This window comes from Pavona decussata, unplaced genomic scaffold, assembly GCF_977016875.1.
Source record: "Pavona decussata unplaced genomic scaffold, jaPavDecu1.1 SCAFFOLD_144, whole genome shotgun sequence".
Classification (NCBI taxonomy): domain Eukaryota; kingdom Metazoa; phylum Cnidaria; class Anthozoa; order Scleractinia; family Agariciidae; genus Pavona; species Pavona decussata.
Genome location: NW_028145557.1, coordinates 507,619 through 529,325, shown reverse-complemented (window position 1 = coordinate 529,325; position 21,707 = coordinate 507,619). Strand labels below are relative to the sequence as shown.

The following is a 21,707-nucleotide window of genomic DNA, read 5'->3' as shown; positions in this document are numbered from 1 at the left end:
GCCAATAACTAATAAATTATTATTGTTTGGCATTATTTGTTATCAATAACTTGGTTCACGCACCAAAATTTTTGAAATCGACAACTTCTTATGATTGACAACAAAAATGTCGTTGATAACAACTTGCCTAGTCTGTGAAGGCCATAGTTCACAGATTTAATATTAGAGCGGTTTCCAATTGAGTGTCGTAAAACCAAAACCAAAGTAATTACTCTGGCCAATCGCAACAGACATAAACAACACAATAAGCCAATCAGAATTCGAAGCAAATACATGTAACTGGCGACTAAGCACGGGAAAATGCGTGCAGTTAAACACAATTGGTTTTGGTTTGGATTCCCATTGGTTGAGAAAGTGGCGCGAGTTTTCTTCACCAATCACAGCACGTAGCAATGCAAAACCAAAACAAATGCGAAATTACTTTCGACACTCAATTGAAAACCGCTCTAAACCCATGATGATATTAAAATTGCTTAAAGTGTATATGACAGAACTGACGTTTTTTATTCACTGGATCAAATCTTGGTGTTCTCATATGAAAAACTAAAAAAAAATTCCTTAAGTATTTCTTCTCCGCGTTTGAGGCATATAAAAAGTATCAAATTTCACCTCTGGTTGGGTACAATATGATGCAAGATGGGAGACTGGGAATAGTAGAGCTGTGACATCAATACAGAATCGGTATTTTCATGGTTTCTCTATCCTGAGTCGTTTTTTGTGTGCAGAGGAAGAAAACTGTGTGGGTGAAATTATGAATGGAGAATTTCAGATTGAAGCAACTGATGAATAGAGAAGGCAAAAGTAACTATCCTGTGTTGATGTCACTCCTTTACTCTCTCCAGTCTCAGATCTTGTGCAGTATTGTATCCTAAAAGAAGTGAAATTTCACGTTTTAAGCCTTAAATGGGGGGAAGAAAAATTGAAAAGGATTTCAATTTTTTTTTTCATACAAGACCAACATGAAGATTTGATCAAACAACTAAACAAAATTTGTCATAATAACACAGTTTAGTAAAAAACATATAGCACTGAAGCCAACTTAAGCAGTTTAAAATCCTAAGGATGAAGAAATGGCCTTTGACACCAAGACTATTGCATGCCAACAACTCAGTTGATACACGTACCACCACAAGCTGTGGTTAAAAAGGAACTAGTTTTACCTTGGTGACGAACAGAGTGACGAAAAAGACAAGAAAGTTGAACAGATTCTCAATTTATTTATTTTGAACTCAAAGAAATGTCAAATTTACCGAAAGGAAGTAGCAAAATTATGTTTTCAAAGCAAAAGTGACAAAATGGGCAAGAGATTACTTTTTACACGAAGTCAATCTATCTGGCAGAAATTTTACGTATCATACACTATACTCACACTCTTCATTGATCACACAGGTGAAACATTTGTTAACCTTGTGGGGGGGAGGTGGGAGGCAGTGCATTTATTCCAGCTATTAGGGAGGGGAGGGGGTAAGACAGTGCATTAATGCTAGCTGTCAAAATACATGTAATGAGCTTGCAGATTTATTTGCATTATCTAATAAAGGAGGCCAGAAGCCAAACATGTTTTAAAAGAAACCGTAAAGTTGTATCAACTGAAGATGCCATCTGCTCACACACTTTAAAGGAGCAGTGTCACCTATTTTTAGTGTCACTACATATAGCTGAAAAACGGTTTTGTTTTTGTTTTTTTGTTTTTTTTAACAACAACAATAATTTATTATAAGAGAAGACACTTTTTGCAATATTAGTTACCCACAATTAGCAAGGGCTATTCGAGGTGGGTAGCACTGATAGTTAAATACTCAAGATTCATTAAACAAAGAGAGAAAGAATTAAATAGGAAAATAAATGAATAAATAAATCACCTAAATGACTAGTTATTATTTGTTCCAATAGAATCATTAAAATAATGGTTGAGTTTCATTACCAATATTCCTACTAGTGCACAGAAGCTGCCATTTATCATGTTTGGCTGCAGATGGCTAGGATGGAATTGGATTGCAACTTGAAAAACTTGGCCAACTTTTTCAAGTTCTTCCTGTGTATTTTAGAAAAGTTACTGAAAACTGATTAGAGTTTTTTCATCCAAGGAGAAAAACCTTACTATTTCCTTCCCGGTGTTGAAAGAGCAATTTGATACATGTTAAAAACAGGTTCTTTGTCAAATATTTAAGCAGCTTTGACCAAAATATGGCAAAATCGCCGTGACAGTGCCCCTTTAACAACACAGAAGATAAACTGTGCCTGAAGCCACCCTCTAATATTACTATAAGCTACAATGTACAGTACTTTCAAAAAATTAAACAAACCTTGAAACTTCAAGTCTTCCATCGCTTCAACATCACCTTCCATCTACAAATCGAGTAAAAAGTAAAAGTAAAATCAATATACTTTTTCCATTAATTTACCTAAGTACCGGTACAATAATAATTATTCTAACATATTTTAGGAACGGTGCATTCCAGGTACCACTCCACTCACGTATATGTGCTGTGCCTTTTTTTTTTTCCTTTTTCTAAATCAAGGCAGCTGGCTGTGGCAGACTATACATGTCTGAGAGGTCGCTATATTTGGCCTCTTAAAATTTCCAATATTAAAAATCTCCAATTTTCTATTTCTCTGTGAAAGTTTATAAGTCAATTCAATTCAATTATTTTATCTGCCCATCTTTTTCATACGAAAATTATACAGTCCTATAATGAAAATACATGTATACTTGGGCAGGAGCTCTCCGCAAACCCTATAGGGCTTTTCAAGGATAGCCACTGGACAAGTTTTGTGCAAGTATAATTTTCATTTCAAATTACATTTCAGATTACATGGATAAAGTATATATTTATTACATACATACTGAGATTTACTCACTAAAAAGGCGCGAAATAAATTTCCATTCGCAAGCTAGTCTGAATATCTAAAAGCCAATCAAATGTCGTGTATCGCATTTTTTTATGTGTGGAGAAAACGATACGTCCAATCAGCAGCCACGTATCACCTTTTTTCATGCATGAGCCGTATCAAAGTGATTCTCATTCAAGCCTGAACTGGCAGCGTTTGACTTTTCAAACCATTCACAAAATTGTACAAATTCGCTCTCTGGACTGTTTCAAAATCGAATTTCTTAGAAAAAATGAGAGAAAAAAGATTTGTCGCTTATGAAACTTCAGTTGAGGATTATGTTGAAAGCATGGAGAACAGAAACATGAAGGAGAAGACAAAACGAGATGTACAATTGTTTGAAAAATTTTTGAGAAAGGAAAAGAATGATTTGCGAGGAAGTGCACACGATTGCGCCAGCAGAATTGAACAAGTATCTTGTGGAATTTAAATTCGTTCTGTTACACGTAAAGACGGAGGAGATTATGAACCCTCAAGCTTAAGGTGTTTTGTTTCAAGTCTTTAGCGGCCATGGCGCTGACCAACGAGGAAATCGACCTACTATACGAAAATAATGCTTGGCGTTTCTTCTGCTGAATCACTGTTAAATACTGTTTGGCTTAACAACACCATTCATTTTGGAATGCGAGGTTGTCAAGAGCACAGAGATTTGTGCTGGGGTGATGTCACACTTTCTGAGGACGCAAACGGTAACAAATATTTAGTGTACACTGAGAGACAAACAAAACTGACGTCTGGTGTTGATGCCTCCAACGTCCAAATGGTTTTGCAATGATGTTCTCAACTGGCACTGAACAAGACCCCATAGCCGTGTACAAAATTTACCGCAACAAGCGACCGAATAATATGATGGCTGACGATGCACTATTCTTATACTTGAGAAAGGGTAGCTCCAAAAAAATCTGATTCAAGGTGGCACCACTGGGTGTAAACAAACTAAACACAATGAAAACAATGGCTTTGATAGCAAACATCAACAACGAGCGTCTCATCAATAATCGTGCTCGTAAGCATATGATTCAAAAACTTAATGATAACAATATTCCGCCAACACATATCATTCAAATCTCAGTATGCACATAATGAACATAACACACCATGGAAAGTGTGTTCGTATGGTATTTACGCACTTGTTGGTTTGTATCAGAAATCTCACTCGTTCGCTGCGCTCACTCGTACAATTTTTGATACTTCGCCAACTTGTGCGTAGATACCATACGGACACACTTTCCATGAAGTATTCTATATATATTTTCCTATTTTTGAGAAGAAAACGAGTTTTGATTTTTTTTCCTAAATAAAGAGAATGACTTTATGTCTTTGATGGATTTTGTTAAGTCGTTCCATTCTCGGTTTTCACGTGACGTCACCAAATTCTAGAATTCAAAACTGGGAGGTGTACAAAATTTTTACCTTCATTCAAGGAAAGATTACCTAAAAATATGTCTGTTCACAATTTCTTAGCTCGATGTCGTGCTTCCTTTTGAAAATAGAACAGTTTCAATTTCCGAGTTTCCATCATGCGTGACATAAGGAGGACGGCCGTGACGGAGCTTTTCGTATGTTAAAAATGACTCTTCAGGTGATTTTCAGCATTCTAAACAATTTAAGTTTGACGAGAAATATTAATCTAAACATTCGAAAATTCACAAGGGCAAACAAAGCTCTTTTCTGGCAAAAGTGAACTCCAGATGTTTTTTCCAATTTCCGGCCGCCATGTTTGGCCCCTCAGAGGGACACAAACATGGCGTCTCCATACTAAGCTCTATAAATTTATGTGGAACATTTTGTCAAATAACTCGAGTACGGAATGCTGCACAGACCTGACACTTGGACAGATGCCTCATTAATTTATCCTCTATACCATGTCAATTTCTTGACTTCATTCATGGAATGGTTTCGATTTTTTTTTTCAATGGCGTGACAGTGAAAACCGAGAATACTAATATTCCTTTATGCTTAACTGAGTGTTTTTGGTAGTTAGTGCGTGCCTGAATTTTGTGAACGTTTGAGGATGATCTTGTAGTCTGTCCAGATCTTAGTTGGGCTTAATTTCAACTGGACATAGAAAGCGATACTTATAAACAGTCTTAAAAATTGGATTAATGCACCATAACTTGACTGGCGAGTAAGCTTGCTGAAACAAAACAAAAAAAAAATTTAAGCATTCTTGACAAAGGATCCGATATCTTCTCGATCAAAATATTAAGTTAACCTTACGTACGCTAATTGTAAGACGTATTCAAAATGCAAGAGCAAGGTTCCGTTAAATCCCTATAAAACCTTATAAAATGAGCATGACGTGTTGTTAAATTGTACTGCTAAATATATCTTGCAACCGAAAATAATCAAAAGGTTGCATGAAGCTATTGTAGCTCACCTTCACGTCGACGAGTCCCGATTCATCGTCGCTATCCGCCATTTTGAATTTTATTTAGCTCCAACGGGCATGCGTACAAAGGAAACCGCTGTCATTATGAACACGTCAGGCCACGTGGAAATGTTTGGCCCCCGCTCCTTAGGTTAAATGATATACAATGTAGATTTAAATTTCTTTCAATTTCTCTGTTTTTATTGGCCCAAATTGCACTTAGCAGAAATGTGAGACTCATGCACACAAAACACCTTTATTTAAGAACAGTTCACCACGCATGTTTTATAGCAAAAACTAATTGCAGAGGAACATTTATTTTCTAAAAAAAAGGAAAAAAAGAACCTTCCAATAGTATTTTATGATTTGTTGCCTTTTTCGTTTGAGGGGACAAGACCACTCGCCCCAAACACGAAAAAAAACAGGGACCACGTCGCGGGGGGAGTGGGGGTGGGGAGGGTGCTCTGGGGGACCAATAGTGCACTACCATTTGTGTTTCTGGAAATAAGTGAGTGAAGTCCATGTCTTAATTTACCGTTACCCTTTTTCAGAACTAGTTTTGAGTTATTCCATGCTTGAACCCTATTGTTCCAGAATAGTAAAAACCCATATCATTTTCCGACCAGACAGCCTGAACAGATCAATATCCAAAACTTAACATTTTCATACTCATTTTCAGACGAAACTGGCTTGATGCCATTCCCTTAGGCGCAAACACACATACGAGGGAGTTGCCCTCTCTAACAGATCTAATTTCCTTCTGAGATAGCAATGTACAATGTATTGTATTTACATACACTTCATGAGAATAATGAAAAGATAGTCAACGTTAAACTACTGGCTCCAGTTGCTCAAAGGGCGGATAACTTTATCCAGTGGATAAGTTACTATCCAGCGGTGCAAATGTACTCCAAGTAAAGCTTTTGGCAAGTTTTTCACAAAATCCCATACTTAAATTAGACAGACGCTTCTACCCTATACACAAATTATAGGGCTTTAAAGGGAAATTCTTGCACAAATTTATTTGCCGCATAGCGACCTATCCAGTGGATAAAATTATCCGCTCTTTGAACAACCTGGGCCTGGAGTGATTCAACAGTGCCACCGAACAGAACTATAAGGCAAACTGGATGGCTTAGGAAACCAATATTTAACATCTTAATTCAAACCCTTATCACTCTCTCATAAACTCAGTTTTTGAAGCGTGACCGTTATTGCGTATTTGTGTAAACATTGTATCTTATCTAATATGACCAGTCCGGACGTAAGTTTAGTTTCTTGTAAGTGTTCCTCGTTTAAAGATATAAAATGATACTATTCCAAAAACATAGTTCGCTATAAGATGTCTATTATAGGGAAGAATTAGTGTTCTGCATGCAGTACACATCTACGACGTCGCTGATCGTCGCAACGCGGAATTTGGTATTATCTCACAAACAATTAGACCCTACCTTGCGGTTGTTCATCTGCTAGATTTGTCATTCTCTAATAGAAAGACAAATCGACCTCGTCAAATGTTGATTATAAGCGTGGCTTGGTGTTCATCTATATAACAAAACCCCATCTAATTTGCGGTCGGCCATAATCAGGGGGATCGTTCTGTTATAGACCGTTCCTCAATAGAACTTGGCGTATTTAGCGAAGGTCATGTTAGCCACCAGGTTTCATTGACGTTTAGGGTGGTTGCACGAGGACATTTAATGACTAAACTGTAATTTTGTTGCAGGTTTTCAGAGCACGTCTGCTTTTTCCGCCTAGATTTGTTAAGCAACCTTTTTAAACATAGAGACTGGATATGGTTGACAAACTCCGATGCTTAAACTGTTCCTAACCTTCGCGCTATCGCCTCATTGAACTTTGGACATCTGTGTTAAAACAAAACAGAGCAAATGTGGTTTCTAATTATAGCATTTACCAGGTTTCAAGCACCGGTGTCGTTTATAAGATCAGTTTAATTGACCCTTTGCTAGATTACATCATCTAAGGAAAATGGTTGTTATCCGAACGCGTTACTGGCCCGTGAGAGGGCTGGTTCGGTGGATAAGGCGAGGGGGCGGGGGGGAAGGGGGGGGGGGGAGGAATAGAGGTATAATCTCTAAGAGTGGAATAATGTAGCACCTAATACTTACATAAGTAAAAAATCTCATCAATTTAAAGGGGAGATAAACATCCTCACACACGGAAAACTTGTAACAGTTAATTCTTATTTAAGAGGGGATTTCACTTAAACGCCATTTTTCCGCCACTTGACATGGCTTTAATAGACATATCTCGTTCACCTTTCAAGCAATCCAAAAACTCTATCATCATCCCGTGAATCTGTGTTGTGGGGTGTTTTGTGAATTTTTGGGAGATTTTTTGGGTATATTTGGGAGGAGATAATATTTCTAGAAGGATTAGTAATATTAAGAGAAATAAGAGATATAAAAGATTTGGTGAAGTTTTAAAATTAGAATTTGAATTTAATAATTAATAGACGGACACCAAGTTAGTCCACTAGCAACCTGGGGTGCTCTTGCGTGGGTATCAACTGTCTGTTGGTGTTCTAAAAATCATTTTCTTTCATTTATTCCTTAACCTCTTCAAATTTTATTCAAATTTAGGTGAAATCCCCCCTTAACTGTAAATATCCTGATGTGCTCCTTATATCCATGTATTGATGTTTCTACGGTGTGAATTAAAATGAAAGTTCAAAGAAGCAATAGTTTATTACAAAAGGTTTTTCCCCACTTTTTAGTTTAAGAGAATTAATTAAATCAGTGACGGTCAAGGGAATATACATGCCTTGTACTGAGACTTGAATATCAATTTTCGCAGTTTGAAGGGGCAGTGTCACCAATTTTTTTGTCTCACTTTGAATAGCCAAAAAAACATATTTGCATTGGTGGAATCATCAAAATAATGATTCAGTTGTGTTAGCAATAACTCTACTAGTGCACAGAAACTAGTATTAATTATCGTTGGCTGCGGATGGCTAGGATGGAAACGGATTGCAACCAATTTTTTCAAGTTCTTCCTGTGTATTGTAGAGAAGTTGCTAAAGACTGATTATAATGTGCTCTTTCTTGGAGGAATCCCTTAGTATTTTCTCTCCAATGCTCTAAGAACAATTTCATGTTAGACAAAAGGTTATTTGTCAAATATTTTAGCTGTTTTGACCAAAATACAGCAAAATCGCCATGGCAGTACCCTTTCAAGGATCACTTCATGCACGAAGAGAAATGAAGTGTTGACTGTTCCACATAGACACGAAATGAAAAACCGTAAAGAATCGAATGCGACTGAGTGTTTTGGTTCAGGTTAGAAGAAATTAGTTTAGCTAAAAGAAGTTTTATTGGAATAAAGGGCTTCGTCTCCTGTATGTGCTCTAGCAAGGAAGCTTTTGCAAAACCTGCTAAAAGTTAGGTAAATCAGAGAATACTGCAGTGTTTCATTTGATAAATTCTTTCATGGGCCATACGTTGAATGTGAAATTAATTTTGGGGCATTAAGAAAGCAATATACTGCTTTCACATAATATCGGTGCAGCGAACTTCAACCCAACGAAACCACGTTAAAAATGGCAGAAGTTTTTGAGAATTTGGGTGACATTCAGGCCTGGGTGACATTGTTGCTGTCTGGAGGAAGACAAGGCGGTTCTATGCATTGATAGCTGACAAATCGACACTGCTGTAAGAGTGTCCCTAAACTGATGAAAAATTTCTCCTTTCATTCTTTGAAACAGAAATATTAAATGCCTCAGTTTCAAGAATTTTCGTGGTAAAAGTCGTTTCAACGAGGGTCAGTTCTCGGGAAGATTCATTGTCCTTGTTGAAATTGGCATGTAAAAATTGATATGGCAGTCAAATTTACTGTGAGTAAGCGCCCGGTTATCAAAGCCCCAAAACTTCTGGTAGTTATTTTGTAAATAAATGGCACTATTGAGTGGATATTTAGTCTGACCCACAAAGAGGCCATCTTCCTTCTAGCCGATGACATGAAACAAAGACAGCAGGGAATGCTGATTCATACGAAGTGAATCAGTCATATTTTACACGTTAACTTATTCCGATGATAGCTTACCTATTGTTTCTTCCGTAAAGAAGAGCCATCACTGAATCTGACTAGTACCATTAGATGGGCTCTGCTCTTGATCATGATCCATAAGACTGATTATTTGAGTTCAAATCTTTCTTTTCGAAGCTTTGATTCAACCATGTAAATATCGACTTATATTACTTATACGGTTTTGTGCAGTTGACGCCTCAACGAATATGTGCGTGGTTTAAAGTATGCCATCTTTTCACGACAGTTATCAGAGGAAGTTTGAATTTATGACAGCAGTAACAGGTTGTACTCTATTATGTGTAGCAGCTGCCTAAATGAGATCGGGAGGGATGACTCCGCTGAGATCGCGGTTGGTTTTCACACGTTATGCGATTGTTTCTTGTGCGCAACTTTGATAATCGGTGTTCATTTAATTAATAAGCCAGAATACAGAACGGATATCTCGCCGTCTATCAACCGAGCAAGGTGATTCTACAGGGGCACCAACGACAGTTTTCTCTCAGATCCTTTGAAACGCTATTTCAAGCTATCTGGAGTGCCTTTAAAGCTCTGCATGTAGGCTCATTTCAGGCCGCGCTATAATATGTTTATCTGTTCGGTCGTTCTAGGGGAACTTGAGTCTTTTCGAAATTACTAGAGCATTTTTGTCCATTTCCCGAAAACCTTAGGTCTTATTTCCTTTCGGAAAATCTTAGCTGACCTTTTTTCGGTGTCCGAAACGACATTTTTATCAATCCGAAAACACTAGGCCTTAAATTTCCCATATCACGAACGTTTGAGGTGAAAATTCCCTTAAGAAAACCATAGGGGTTTAAGTGCCTTCCGAACAGATAATTTACCGAAACGATCCGTTGGGTGCCCCTGATTCTATATGTATAACTGAAACCGAGATCAAATTCTCGCCGATAAATTGGACTTTGTTCTGATCGGTCTCATTGCAAAGGAAACAACGTCAAATGTTGTCGGTGATCGATATCTAGGGTTGAGTCTATCTCAATAAAGGAGAACTTTAAGTCTTGCTGGTTATGAGCGGGTCTACAGGTGTTTTTATCTGTGAAAGGAAGAGCGTCAAATCTCGCGGTTTAAATCGATAATTCCGGTGAAGGTGAAATATTTTCAGCCTTTCTCACTTCGCACAGCTCTCATCCTCGTTGGGGGTTCGACTCCATTAGGCAAAATCTTTTCATTCTTTCTTCTTTTCTTCCTTGTATCATTGGCAATTCTTTTTTTTTAATTAGCTACTGTAGACCGTTACGGGCGCTTTAAAAGGCTATGAATCGAAGTTCCAGAAATTTAAGTCATTAATTAAATTTTCGACCAATTTCTGACTGAGCTCGATGTCTGTTAAAATTCTTTCAACCTCTTGGTTATCAATCAGACCTCCTCTAGATTCACCTTTCAGCATCGAGTGGATCTAACTGGCTGTAGATTTGTTGGCCTATCACTGACAAATCTAAAACTACATGAGTGGATCCATCAGGGTTCCCTTCAAACACTACATCCTTTCTGCGATTTTTGTAAAGTTTCAAAAGTACCGAGCCATAAGATAACGCAGGCAATTCCAAGAAATCAGGATAAATTGAGCCAGACGAAAGAGAAAAATATCGGAAATGCAACATATTGTGAACTTGGCTTATTTCATCTCCTTTTAAGTACAGCAGTGTGTTGAAATAGTTGCAAAGCACGTGTTTGACTGATCAATGACCGTAGAAAAGAAGATGTAATCTTAAGGAGTCAAAACTAAGGTGAACTAGGGAAAACGAAAAGATGCATTGCCGACACTTACAGCATTTCTTAGCTACAATATGACACGCTTCAGTTCTCGAGTAGATTGTAATTTTGTGAACATGCGGCAAAGTTGCCTTTACATCTTAATTCAATTCCTGTTCAGAAACAGGATCCGGTGGTAACGGGAGACATTCCTTCAGAACTTCGATTCCTTTGGTCACTAAATGATTTTAAAATTCGTTGGCTAACAGAATGTTCAATAATTCAGTTGCACCAGCTTTCCTTGACATTTGATGCGATTGCGCGATTGCAAATAGCTTAAAAGCAATGACTCTATTTCGTATTTGTTCCTTTTATATATGTCAAGCAACCAGTTTTCACAGACTATCAAAGAACATAAAAAGATGGTTGAGAAAATGAACTTTAGTTAGTACTTAACGTTTTCCAGATCTCTATGCGACAATGTTAAAAATTGCTTCACTGGACTTTGAATTGGATGTCTCTGTCAAAGACATAACGGGAATTATGATTTTCTAAGTACCTACCAGTTAAGCTGTAAGAAATTATTTAAAAGTTCAGTTCAGCTGACCTTTTGTTGTAGTACATAATTCAGGGAAAAAGGGAATATCAGGATGCATTGCTAGAATGAGTAAACAGTATATCCAAATTGAATTAAATATCTTGAGCTGAAACAAATTAAAAAAAAAGTGTAAAGAAAACTGAAAAAAAAAAACAGAAAATAGATGACTGAAAGAAAGGAAACAGGTTACAGTCATATTTCAACGAGGAATTGACTTATCCCTGCGTTTAAAAGTAAGAAATTATTTAGTAGGTCCGTTCTATTGATCCATGAGAGATTACTTCATCGGTGATGGAAGAGGGAAACAACAGGACGAATTCATCTCCAGAATATAAAGCATATAAAAAAATAGCAAGAAAAACAAACAAACCCCCTCCCCTCCCCCTGTAATGTAGATATATAAACTAGTAGAAATCAAGGATTAGTAAAGTGCATTCGATCTGTGGCGTCTCTACTAAAATTATAGGGGTTTTATATTGTTTTGAAGAAATCAGAAATTAGTTAACGAAAGTGGAGTTCAGGGAGTGGATTATCGAGAATTACAATGCCAGTATGACACTTCGTTGTTATGTAAGGATGCAATAAACCAATGTAGCAAAATTCAACACAACAATATGCTTTAATAACTCCAAATCTTGTATAGTAGTTCACTAACTTGATGCGTTTAGGGTGTCATAGCAAACTTCAACCCAACAATAAACCTTAATAACTTAATAAAATGGTCTGCATTCATCTTATCAATGCTTATTGGCCGAAGGAATATAATTGGTCAGGTATGAGAACTCTGTACACAGAGAGAATGTCTGTGAACAGCAGCTGAGTTGACACATCACAGCTCGGTATCGTTGCCGGGGAGAATTGTAACGTTTGTTTCCTAGAAAACACGCCACTACATAGCTTCCTGGATGTTATGGTAAGTAGCTTCAATCATATTTGCTAGCAATCGGTTCGAATAAATCAACACAATTGCTCTTACCTTGGGGAAAACAGCGAAAAAATGTACGTCGAAGAAATCGCATTTCGAACATGCACAGTCGCATACACATGGAATACCAACTCTGAACTTGCAATCTTTTCTCCGCTCAGATGCGCGCATGCTCTCACCATGCCACCGAGCCAACAGTAGCATGATGTCGAGCCTTATTTTTGTGAGCCTACAAACAGAAGACAGTGGTAATGTCCATATCACTATGGCTACCAATTATGACATGCGATCGAGATCATCTGTGCCAACCAGTCCAAGATGGCGTACAAAGCAAGAAGCGGGACTGATTTCGAAAAGTAAAAAAAGCGACAGGAATAGTTGGTAGCGACAAAATCAGATCTCAAATTGTTACCTAATCCTGCTTTACGAGACACTTTTTTTTTAAATCGCGTAATTGAACTTTCGACCTTTGACGGAAGACAAAACAAAGGAGATATGGTTTTTAAGTAACTACAAGTTCTCAAGTAAGGAATTATTTAGAACTTCAGCGCTGTACTCCAGGAAGAAGATGATCAGGAGGCATCCCCGAGATTAATCTCAACGAATTAAAAAAGAGGAACTGCAAAGTGAAACGAAATAAAAAAAAAGATTCCTGAAAATTATCAGATCACCAATTATTACCTAATCTTAGTCGATGAGGCAACTTTTAAATCGCTTTATTGAACTTTCGAACGTTGTGCCATGAAGTAATGGCTTCTAAGTATCTTGCCGTTAATTTTTTAGTAGTTCATTTCATCTTTTTAAGTTGCTGCACTACACTTTATTCTATCTTCTGACGACAGTAGCTCAAGATGCAGTCCACTACCATTTTGGTATTTGTCAAGGTAATATTGATTCAGTTATCGATTTCCAAAGTTTCTTGTCAAAGTCAAGTTGAAAACACCTGGTATAATAATACATACGAGGGATTGTCGAACCTTATAGCTATACCTGTTCATGCAAAGAACACTTGCGACGGTGCGGAGCAGCCCTTTGAATGCTACATGGAGCTTCTTACTCAATATCTTACAAGCTTTGAAAACTTTCTGACTAAGACCCAACTGAATAGAGAAGAGGAACTGAGCCAAGAGCAACTGGAGAGACTTTTTAACCTTGTTAGCGCTCTCACACAACCAGGATTCACCACGACCAAGATTGAGAACAACTTTAATTTACATAGCCGAGGGCTGAAACAGTTTCATGAGGACACGTTCAAGATTCTTATGACAACACTGCAAACTGACATGCATTCAGCAATTTCAACGACTCCTCCCGCCGGCTACGTTTTACCTTTGGAAAGGGCGTGCAATGCCATGCCAAATGACAGGTTCCGCGTTTTTTCAGTGATAGATGTTTGTCCAACTCTCGCAAATTGCAGCACCTCGATCTATGAAAGTACCACGAATGCTTGCACAGAGGACAACAGATGTAATGTTACTCTTGCGATCCCAATGATGATCGGTGTGTTCTTTTATAAAGTAAGCTTTGCCTTCGTCGACAAATTTTGTAACGAACGATGCGCTGATGGCAATCCCTGCAACAACATGGAGCAAGAATTTGCAAGGATTTCTAAAGATCTAGAGTTGATGAAGACGTTCTTAAATATCATGAACACCGATGAAAACGCGTTCGAAGAATTTTTCAGGGATGCCGTTACAAGGAGGGCCTACTCCGAGATAAACGCAGCCATGGGCATCATAGGCCAGAACGAGGAGAGATTCAACATTCTTCAGCCTTACGCCCATCTTGCTTGTCAGGAAATTAAGTTTGAGCCCGCTTGCCAAGTTGCAATGTTTTATCCAAATTACGTATTGCTGAAGAAAGTGAAGGAAAGAAGAAGTAACCCAGGGCATCCTGGAGATACGAGGGATCTTACTAGTTACGGGAATATGGACCATGCTAAAATCATCCAATTGAAAAGGGAAACTATTAAACACACCCAGCTACTGAGTGCCATTGATAGTCTTAATGATGAGTTGAAAACACACGTTCAGAAAATTGGTTCTTACTTCCAAGGAATCGCAAGTTATGATCAGGCTATAGCAAACGCAGATGTAGAGTTTATAAATGGGAAACTTGAAGAATTTAATACGAGGTATACCGGACTTGAAGACAGGTTGGGAAGAGACCTAAGGAACGCCATGTATGCCTCGCTCGCCTCATTAACAGCTCAGCTGGTAGAGGCATCAGTAGCACTCGCATTTAAAATAGCACAAGAATCAAATCCCTTAAAAGCGATATTCAGTGGGGTAGACGTTGCGGGAGTCCGAGAACAAGCGGTCGCCGTTGCGAAGGCCGCAGAACAGGAAACACATCAAATAGCACTCCTTGTACGTCTAGGCGAACTTGCCGACGATACCGCTGAGATTGGGGATCTGTTAATGAACAATACCAACCAAATAACAGCACTGAAAAAAATCGTCAACAAAATTATAAACAACCAGGCAAATGACATTGACAAGGACGCAGATACATTCATCGATCAATACGCCAACTACACACCCATGGTAGACAGAGATCGCCTGGCTGAAAACATTGGAATGTGGGAAGCATTCAAGGAATCTACATGTAATCTTTTAAATGGTGTAGAAGCAATTGGAGCCGCCATAGCAACCGCCGTAGCTAATGGGTTCGCTCTATGTGAAAACCTGGAAGGGACAATTGCTGAGTTCAATGCTCTGAGAGAAAATATTTTTGATTTTCAATTTGATTTGGTGGACAGTCTAGCCGCAGTCGTGCGAGGCAACGTAGCGAAAAAGCTGTCTGCCTCCATTACAGAAGTAAATGACGACATGTATAAGGCTGATCAGCTACTTGGCGGATTTCTCATGACTCAACTTTTTATCCAGTCTCAAGCCTGGCTGTATTGCGACAAACTTGAGTATCAAAATGAGGGACAGAGAGCTCAACCATGTTCACCAGTAACTGGACTCTTCACAAACAATGAACTGGATAATATCGTGGCCTTCGAATCCCATGAAACTTACGTCTCGATCGAGCGTACAGTTCACATCCCATCAAAACCTCAGTACTATGGAGATTTGGGTTTTATTAACATCCCCACTTTGTTGAGAAATAAAGCTGCGTCTTTCAGACTTCCTTTAAATGTAACATGGTTGCGCATGTTTGACTGGAGCCTGATTGGTGAATCCCAAGCTTCCTTCGTCGAGAACTTCCAATTGTTTTTGCCGAAGAGTGAGTACGAAACTGGCCCAGAAAAAGTGAAGACGTCAACTCGCATAGTAGTCACCGCCGACACGGAAGCAGGCAGCTACATTTCCACAAACCGCGAATCCGCTGTGCTGTACAAGTTACCAAAGAAGCAAAGCTCTTACGTTACAGTTTATCAAGAAGGCTATCGAAAATCAACTTGCTCTAAGGAAATCTCAAACCCTTACGGTCTCTGCAACAACCTTCCCAAGATATGCCACACGTCAAGCAACGTAGCAGGCAGTCGCGTTCTCCCCACCACATTATCAAGATGGACAGTCACGTATCATGTTCAGCAGGGGGATGAAGAGATTGATTGGTTGGCTCCCAACTCTACAACTGACCTATACTTCATAGCAAAGCTAACACTTCGAATGCTCACTCGTAGATCGGCGCAATATCGTAGATCGGAGACTGAACGGCCGCTTGACCAAGATGTGTGCTGCCAAGGCAACACATATCGCTCGTCACTGGTCAGCAGTCAGTGTGAAGCTTGCCCAGATGGGTCGACGTCGAGGCTAGGAGGATACTTTTGCGAAACCAACCTAAACACTGGGGATGAACCTAATCCTTCCACTGGTCAAAACCGTAAACCCCATTCTGATGAAAACCGTAACCCTCCATCTGGTGAAAACCATAACCGTAACCCCTCCACTGAATGCAAAGAGCATCCTGTTCTTCTGCATGGAGCCACTCGCACGGGTAAGCAACCCCAAAAGGGGCGTGCTCTTTACACAGGCAGGAAAATTGGATGGCCTAAGGGTCACCCGATCAAAGGTCAGGTTCGTCAAACCAACATTTAGCTCATGATTCCGCTCCAGTGTTGGCCTCCACCTACGCATAAATACGAGACCTCACCAATCAAGAATTCATCAATGAACCAATGAATCAAACACTGACTATCGATATTTAATCATTAAGTAGCTAACAATTCAATTAATCCATTGGTGAGTGAAACATTTGTCAGTCAGTCAGTCAATTTATCAAACTTATCAATGCAATCAGTTAGCAGATCAATTTATCGCCCGTTCCACCAATAAAACAAAGCAATCGATCAGTCAATCAATCAATCATCAATCCATCCAACCATTAGCCTCCCACGCAGACTTTCTCAGGGGTTCATCACGCGTTCCTGCCCCACGGAACAAGACCGCGTGACGAACCTCTAAGAACGTCTGCGTGGGAGGCTATCCATCCATCAATCAATAATCAATCATCAATCAATGCATCCATTATCCAATGAGCCATCAGTCAATGAATCAATCCATTCGTTGCGCCTCCTAAATGTAACAGGAGAGACAAATAATAACAGCCGAATAAGCTACAATTTAAGGACATAAGTAAAGATGAAGAAAGTGACTTGATTAATATGAGATCTGAGACCTCACTTAGTTAATATCTATTCATCTACTAAAGAAAGCGAGATTTCAAGAAAGAAGACAGTTCTAAACTGCCGTCAAGGCGGTAATTATGACTTTGCTACGACAGTACTATCCATTTCTTTCATGACAAACGTTTCCGAGCGCTGTAGAAACTCAAATGAAAGCACTGTTTGTGAGTTCCCAAATAAGTAAATGTTGTCATTCAAAAGATTCACCTAAAGATTTACAAATCACAGCTAAATGCTAGGAAAGAGGTTTGATTAACGTTGAATATGAAATGACGGGTGTTCAAACATCTTTTGCAAAGCACGTTACCCGAAATAGACGCTAGGGTTACTTCTATAAGATCTCGTATTTTACTTCATTATCTTAGCTATAAACAAAAGAAAAAAAAAACATATATTTATCGGCATTTATTGGAAGCAAGGTCTTCAAAGAGCAGCAATTAAAAGACACTCGTGTTTTACAAATATAATCGGAATATTTGATTCGTGTGCGGCAAACTCATTCGTTATGAGAAATTTCAATGAGAACCAAGAATCGAACGAAGAAAGCCGAAATCAAACTAACATTAGCCTCATGGCAAATGATTCACGCTAACCTTGTTTGTTTCAGCGGGTTTTTCTTATAACTAAAAATATTTAGTTATTTTTGGTGCAGGGTGCAAAATTAAAATATTTTAATACGTCGTAAAGTTTATCTCAATCAAACAAGTTCGTAACAAACTTAACTTTGTATACACCTAGGCGTACGCTGGACAAAGTATCTTAACAAACAATTTGTTCTTCAATTGAACAAGTGACTTCAGTTGCCGCGGGCCTCTCAAACACTGACCGAATTTCCATCGTAGCGAAGAGTTTGTTTAAGGCTCGCCCTCACTCACACTTTTCAGTCGAAATTCACATAATAATCAGTTCTACGTTCTGCGAGTCTCATTAAAATCTAGGCTTCTTCAAGCGACTTGAAACCTTTTGCAGTCTTTTGTTCAAAGTTAGGATAATTTCATCTTGATTAAGTTCATTTCTGTAACCTTAAATTGAATTTTTTTCGACAGAAACTTAGTTTGAATCAGTACACCCTGATCTAACGATTTACATTTCCCTATCGATATTCTGACCCGATCGCTGATATTTTCAAAATAACAAAATTTTGCACAAGTAAACAAACGAAACTTAATCTGAGATTCTTTTATTTAATGGACTCCAAACAGCCGATTTCATCTGTTTTTACATAACACAGATATTTGTTCTACAGTAAACCTACCGTAAAAGATGGTGACTGGTCCATTTACCCATAATTCTTAGCAAACGAAAACCCTCAAAATGCTCTGAAAAGCGCACAGAAAATCTCTCAAAGCTGCAAACTCAGTTGGCATTCACAATGTTGTTGGTACAAGGACGAATGCGGTAAAAAGCGTTGCGTTGTATGTGTCTATTGGTTCTGTTAGGTTCGCAAGATATTGTGGTAAAGTAAACAGCAGCCATCTTTTTCTGTAGGGTTGATTAAGTATATAATTTTGAGATAAATACGAGCTAGTTTGTAACCCTAAACTCATTTGTTACTAGAGATGAATCTCAGTATCATTGAAGATAACTTGGACGACTTCTTCTTGCTGTCAGTGGAGTGCCATTATCTTAAATATTGTTTCGTGACATTCTTATGCTAATGTTTTGGAAAGTCAAATGAATAAGCAACTTTAATTTCAGAATTTCGTTCAAATGCTGTTACTTCAAACCTCCCGCCCGCTAATATTTAGACATCAGCTTGAATTGCTCGTCCCGTTTTCATAAAGGGACTGGGTCCTAGCTTATTACACTGTTCAAATAGCCCTTTTCACGGTTAACTCTGCTCATTTGCATTACAGTGAAATCTAGCATGTATGTGAGGCAATTTCGGGCTATTTTGTAGTTTTAGCCCGAAATTACCTCGCATCCACGTTAGATAACATTGTAATGCAAATGAGAAAAATCAACCGTGAAAAGGGCTATTGCGTCGTACGAAGAAATGAACCCCTTCCCCAGGAAGATTACATAAAGAGTAGTAAGTTTACACAATCTGGTTATGTTTCAGTTGTGTATGAACCAGGCTGTGACCTGTCGCCCACATTCCATACAAATGTCTCTAATTCTGAGATGGCGTGATCCATACAAAGTCTCTATTTTTCTTCGATTTTTGAAAGGCTTCTTCATGGTTGCAACCTAACAACAGAACCTCAAACTTGGTAAACTGACTAATTTTTATGTGATCTTTCTTGTGATAGACTCCAATTTTTGATTAAATGAAATTTAAAAACTCGTTCCCAGTCTCCACTTGAACTTCGAAAAGGGCAATAGGCCTTATCACGGTTTTCGACGCCATTTTGACGGGTAGGCAAACAGGCTTGAAATAACAGTGTTTGTATGGAAATCCGATGTCAAATAATTCTCATAAAACATCGCTTCCGAAAAATTCATGAATTGGAAACTTTTGGCACTAGGAAAAGGATTTTAAGAACAAAATTGGAGGGATGTAGCTGTGACAAAAAGCGTCCAGTCGTATTTTGAACTTTCCATACATTTCCCTGTATTTTTTCACGCGAATTATTTTTAGTAGCAGTTCACGGCTGGTTCGGAATACAGACAAATGTATGGAAAGTTCAAAACACGACTGGACGCTTTCTGACACAGCTACATCCCTCCAATTTTGTTCTTAAAATCCTTTTCCTAGTGCCAAAAGTTTCCAATTCATGAATTTTTCAGAGGCGATGTTTTATGAAAATTATTTGACATCGGATTTCCATACAAACACTGTTATTTCAAGCCTATTTGCCTACTCGTCAAAATGGCGTCGAAAACTGTGATAAGGCCTATTCTGCTTTAAAATTAAAATGAATTACCACGGCCGGCAAACAAACTGAAAAACAAACACTCTGATCACTTGAACGAGCAAACCAAATATTGACGAAAAAGAGTGTTTTATCCTGTTATTTTAGGTGCAGCCGAGTTTCTTTAACCAACTTCGAGGTGCTTGGAAATCGGCATGAACCAATCAATTAATCAATCTCGCACCCAAAGTCCTCAGGCTCTTTGGCCAGCTGTTTGTCGCTAGGAGACGAAGCTCTGGCTACGAGATTGTGAATGAATGAGTTTGAGAAGGAGTGTATTATTATATGTGAAAATGAGGTCGATTACATCATCAGAGTTTAGGGTTACCAGACACCAAGAGACATTGTTTAAAGTTGTTTGCGAGTAATTTATCAAACACCAGGAAGTTCAATTGAGGCCTCAAGCTACTGTTCGTATAAAACGTTATTAAAAGTCCAAGATTTCGCCGATCAACGGCATCATCAGGGACAACAGAATATATTTTCGCGTACATCCCGATTTCAAACGCTGAGAAGTGGATTGCAAAAAACAAAACGCAGCCGAGTTTTTTAAACCACCTTTGCACGGGTCGTCGCATTAAGCTGAACCACTGGCCAATCACAACAGACGATTGCAGGCTATCGAACCAATCAGAACGCAAAGCAAATACATGTAACCGAGGCACTGAATTTGGTTTTGAGTTTTGATTCTGTTCGTTGGAAAAGCAGCGCGAATTTTGCTAACCAATCACAGGGATTAGCAAAACAAAACGAAAAGAAAACGTGTAATTACTTTCGACACTCAACAGTAAACTTTAAAGAGTAACCGAGAGAGTAGATTTATTCCTTACAGAAAAAAGAAACCGATTTATCCACAATGTCTTTACATAATTTTCATTCGGGCATACACTAGTTCTTGAACTTCCGGTTATGGCAACATCCGGCATGCTAGTTGACGTCATCATATTATATGGACGGAAACCATATGACCTCGAACCTTTTCGGCCTCCATTTTGGTTTGACACACAACCTGCTGCTTGATGTTTCCCTCCCAGCTTTCCCTTCCTTTGAGGCCATCAACGATACGGATCCCTTGTCCAGATGTTTATAGTATTACCAGCATGTTCTTCTGTATTAATCCTATGTTGAACAGAATGGCGGGTGCAGCCCCATCTTTGCTGACAACTTCCACGTAATTTTATGACTTGGATTGTTATTTTGTCCTCTCACTGGCCAAAGTTTGCCAAACCAGGGGTTTGTTTTTCCTAACAAAGAGACCCAGCAAACAAAGCTCGAAGAATACAATGCATTTTTGGATACTAAGGTCCAGTTCAGACGCCGAACTTTTCATGAGCCGAACTTAACTTAAACTAAGGTCGGTGCAAATCACGAAAATCCCGCCTTTTGATTCAGACGCCGAACTTAATTTACTTGAAGCAAAACATGTTCTCCACGAGAGACTGCATCTGAAATACGTTATAATAACTTATTTATTAGGTTCAGCGTATGAAAAGTCAGTACGACGTCTGAATCAAAGCCGTTCCAAAACCGAAATTCCCGGCTGAGCCGTTCCAAATCGAAGCAGCCGTTCTCATCGGATTCAGACGCTGAACGTTTCATGCACTTAATTCAAGGCATTAGGTTCGGCTCATGAAAAGTTCTGCGTCTGAACTGGGCCTAAGTGCATAAAA

The 21,707-nt window shown here is 38.7% G+C and overlaps 2 protein-coding genes and 1 long non-coding RNA gene across 4 annotated transcripts in view; 2 read left to right on the top strand and 1 right to left on the bottom strand.

The window, feature by feature from the left end:
- Positions 1 to 5,348, bottom strand: part of LOC146466414 (protein YIPF1-like) — a 29,003-nt gene extending 23,655 nt beyond the window's left edge. For both annotated transcript variants that reach the window (XR_014868019.1, XM_085127367.1), the window contains exons 1-2: positions 5,273 to 5,348; positions 2,307 to 2,349 (exon numbers count right to left, since the gene is read on the bottom strand). Coding sequence is in view for 1 of the 2 variants with exons in the window: in XM_085127367.1 (XP_084983493.1) it covers positions 2,307 to 2,349; positions 5,273 to 5,314 (85 nt within the window). In the remaining variant the exon portion in view is untranslated. The remainder of the gene's footprint in view (positions 1 to 2,306; positions 2,350 to 5,272) is intronic.
- Positions 5,349 to 9,792: 4,444 nt separating this feature from the next.
- The window catches only part of LOC146466408 (uncharacterized), a 79,011-nt gene continuing 67,096 nt past the window's right edge, over positions 9,793 to 21,707 (top strand). The window contains exon 1 of the long non-coding RNA XR_014868031.1: positions 9,793 to 9,845. This is a non-coding gene — a long non-coding RNA (uncharacterized LOC146466408). The remainder of the gene's footprint in view (positions 9,846 to 21,707) is intronic.
- On the top strand, positions 13,368 to 18,778 carry LOC146466413 (uncharacterized). Its single transcript, XM_085127368.1, has one exon. It carries the CDS (start codon positions 13,395 to 13,397, stop codon positions 16,593 to 16,595), a length of 3,201 nt encoding a protein of 1,066 aa, XP_084983494.1. The 5' UTR covers positions 13,368 to 13,394; the 3' UTR covers positions 16,596 to 18,778.

Bases quoted from the DNA above. Each gene is read 5' to 3' on its own strand.
- LOC146466413 (XM_085127368.1), top strand. From the start codon at position 13,395: ATGCAGTCCACTACCATTTTGGTATTTGTCAAGGTAATATTGATTCAG.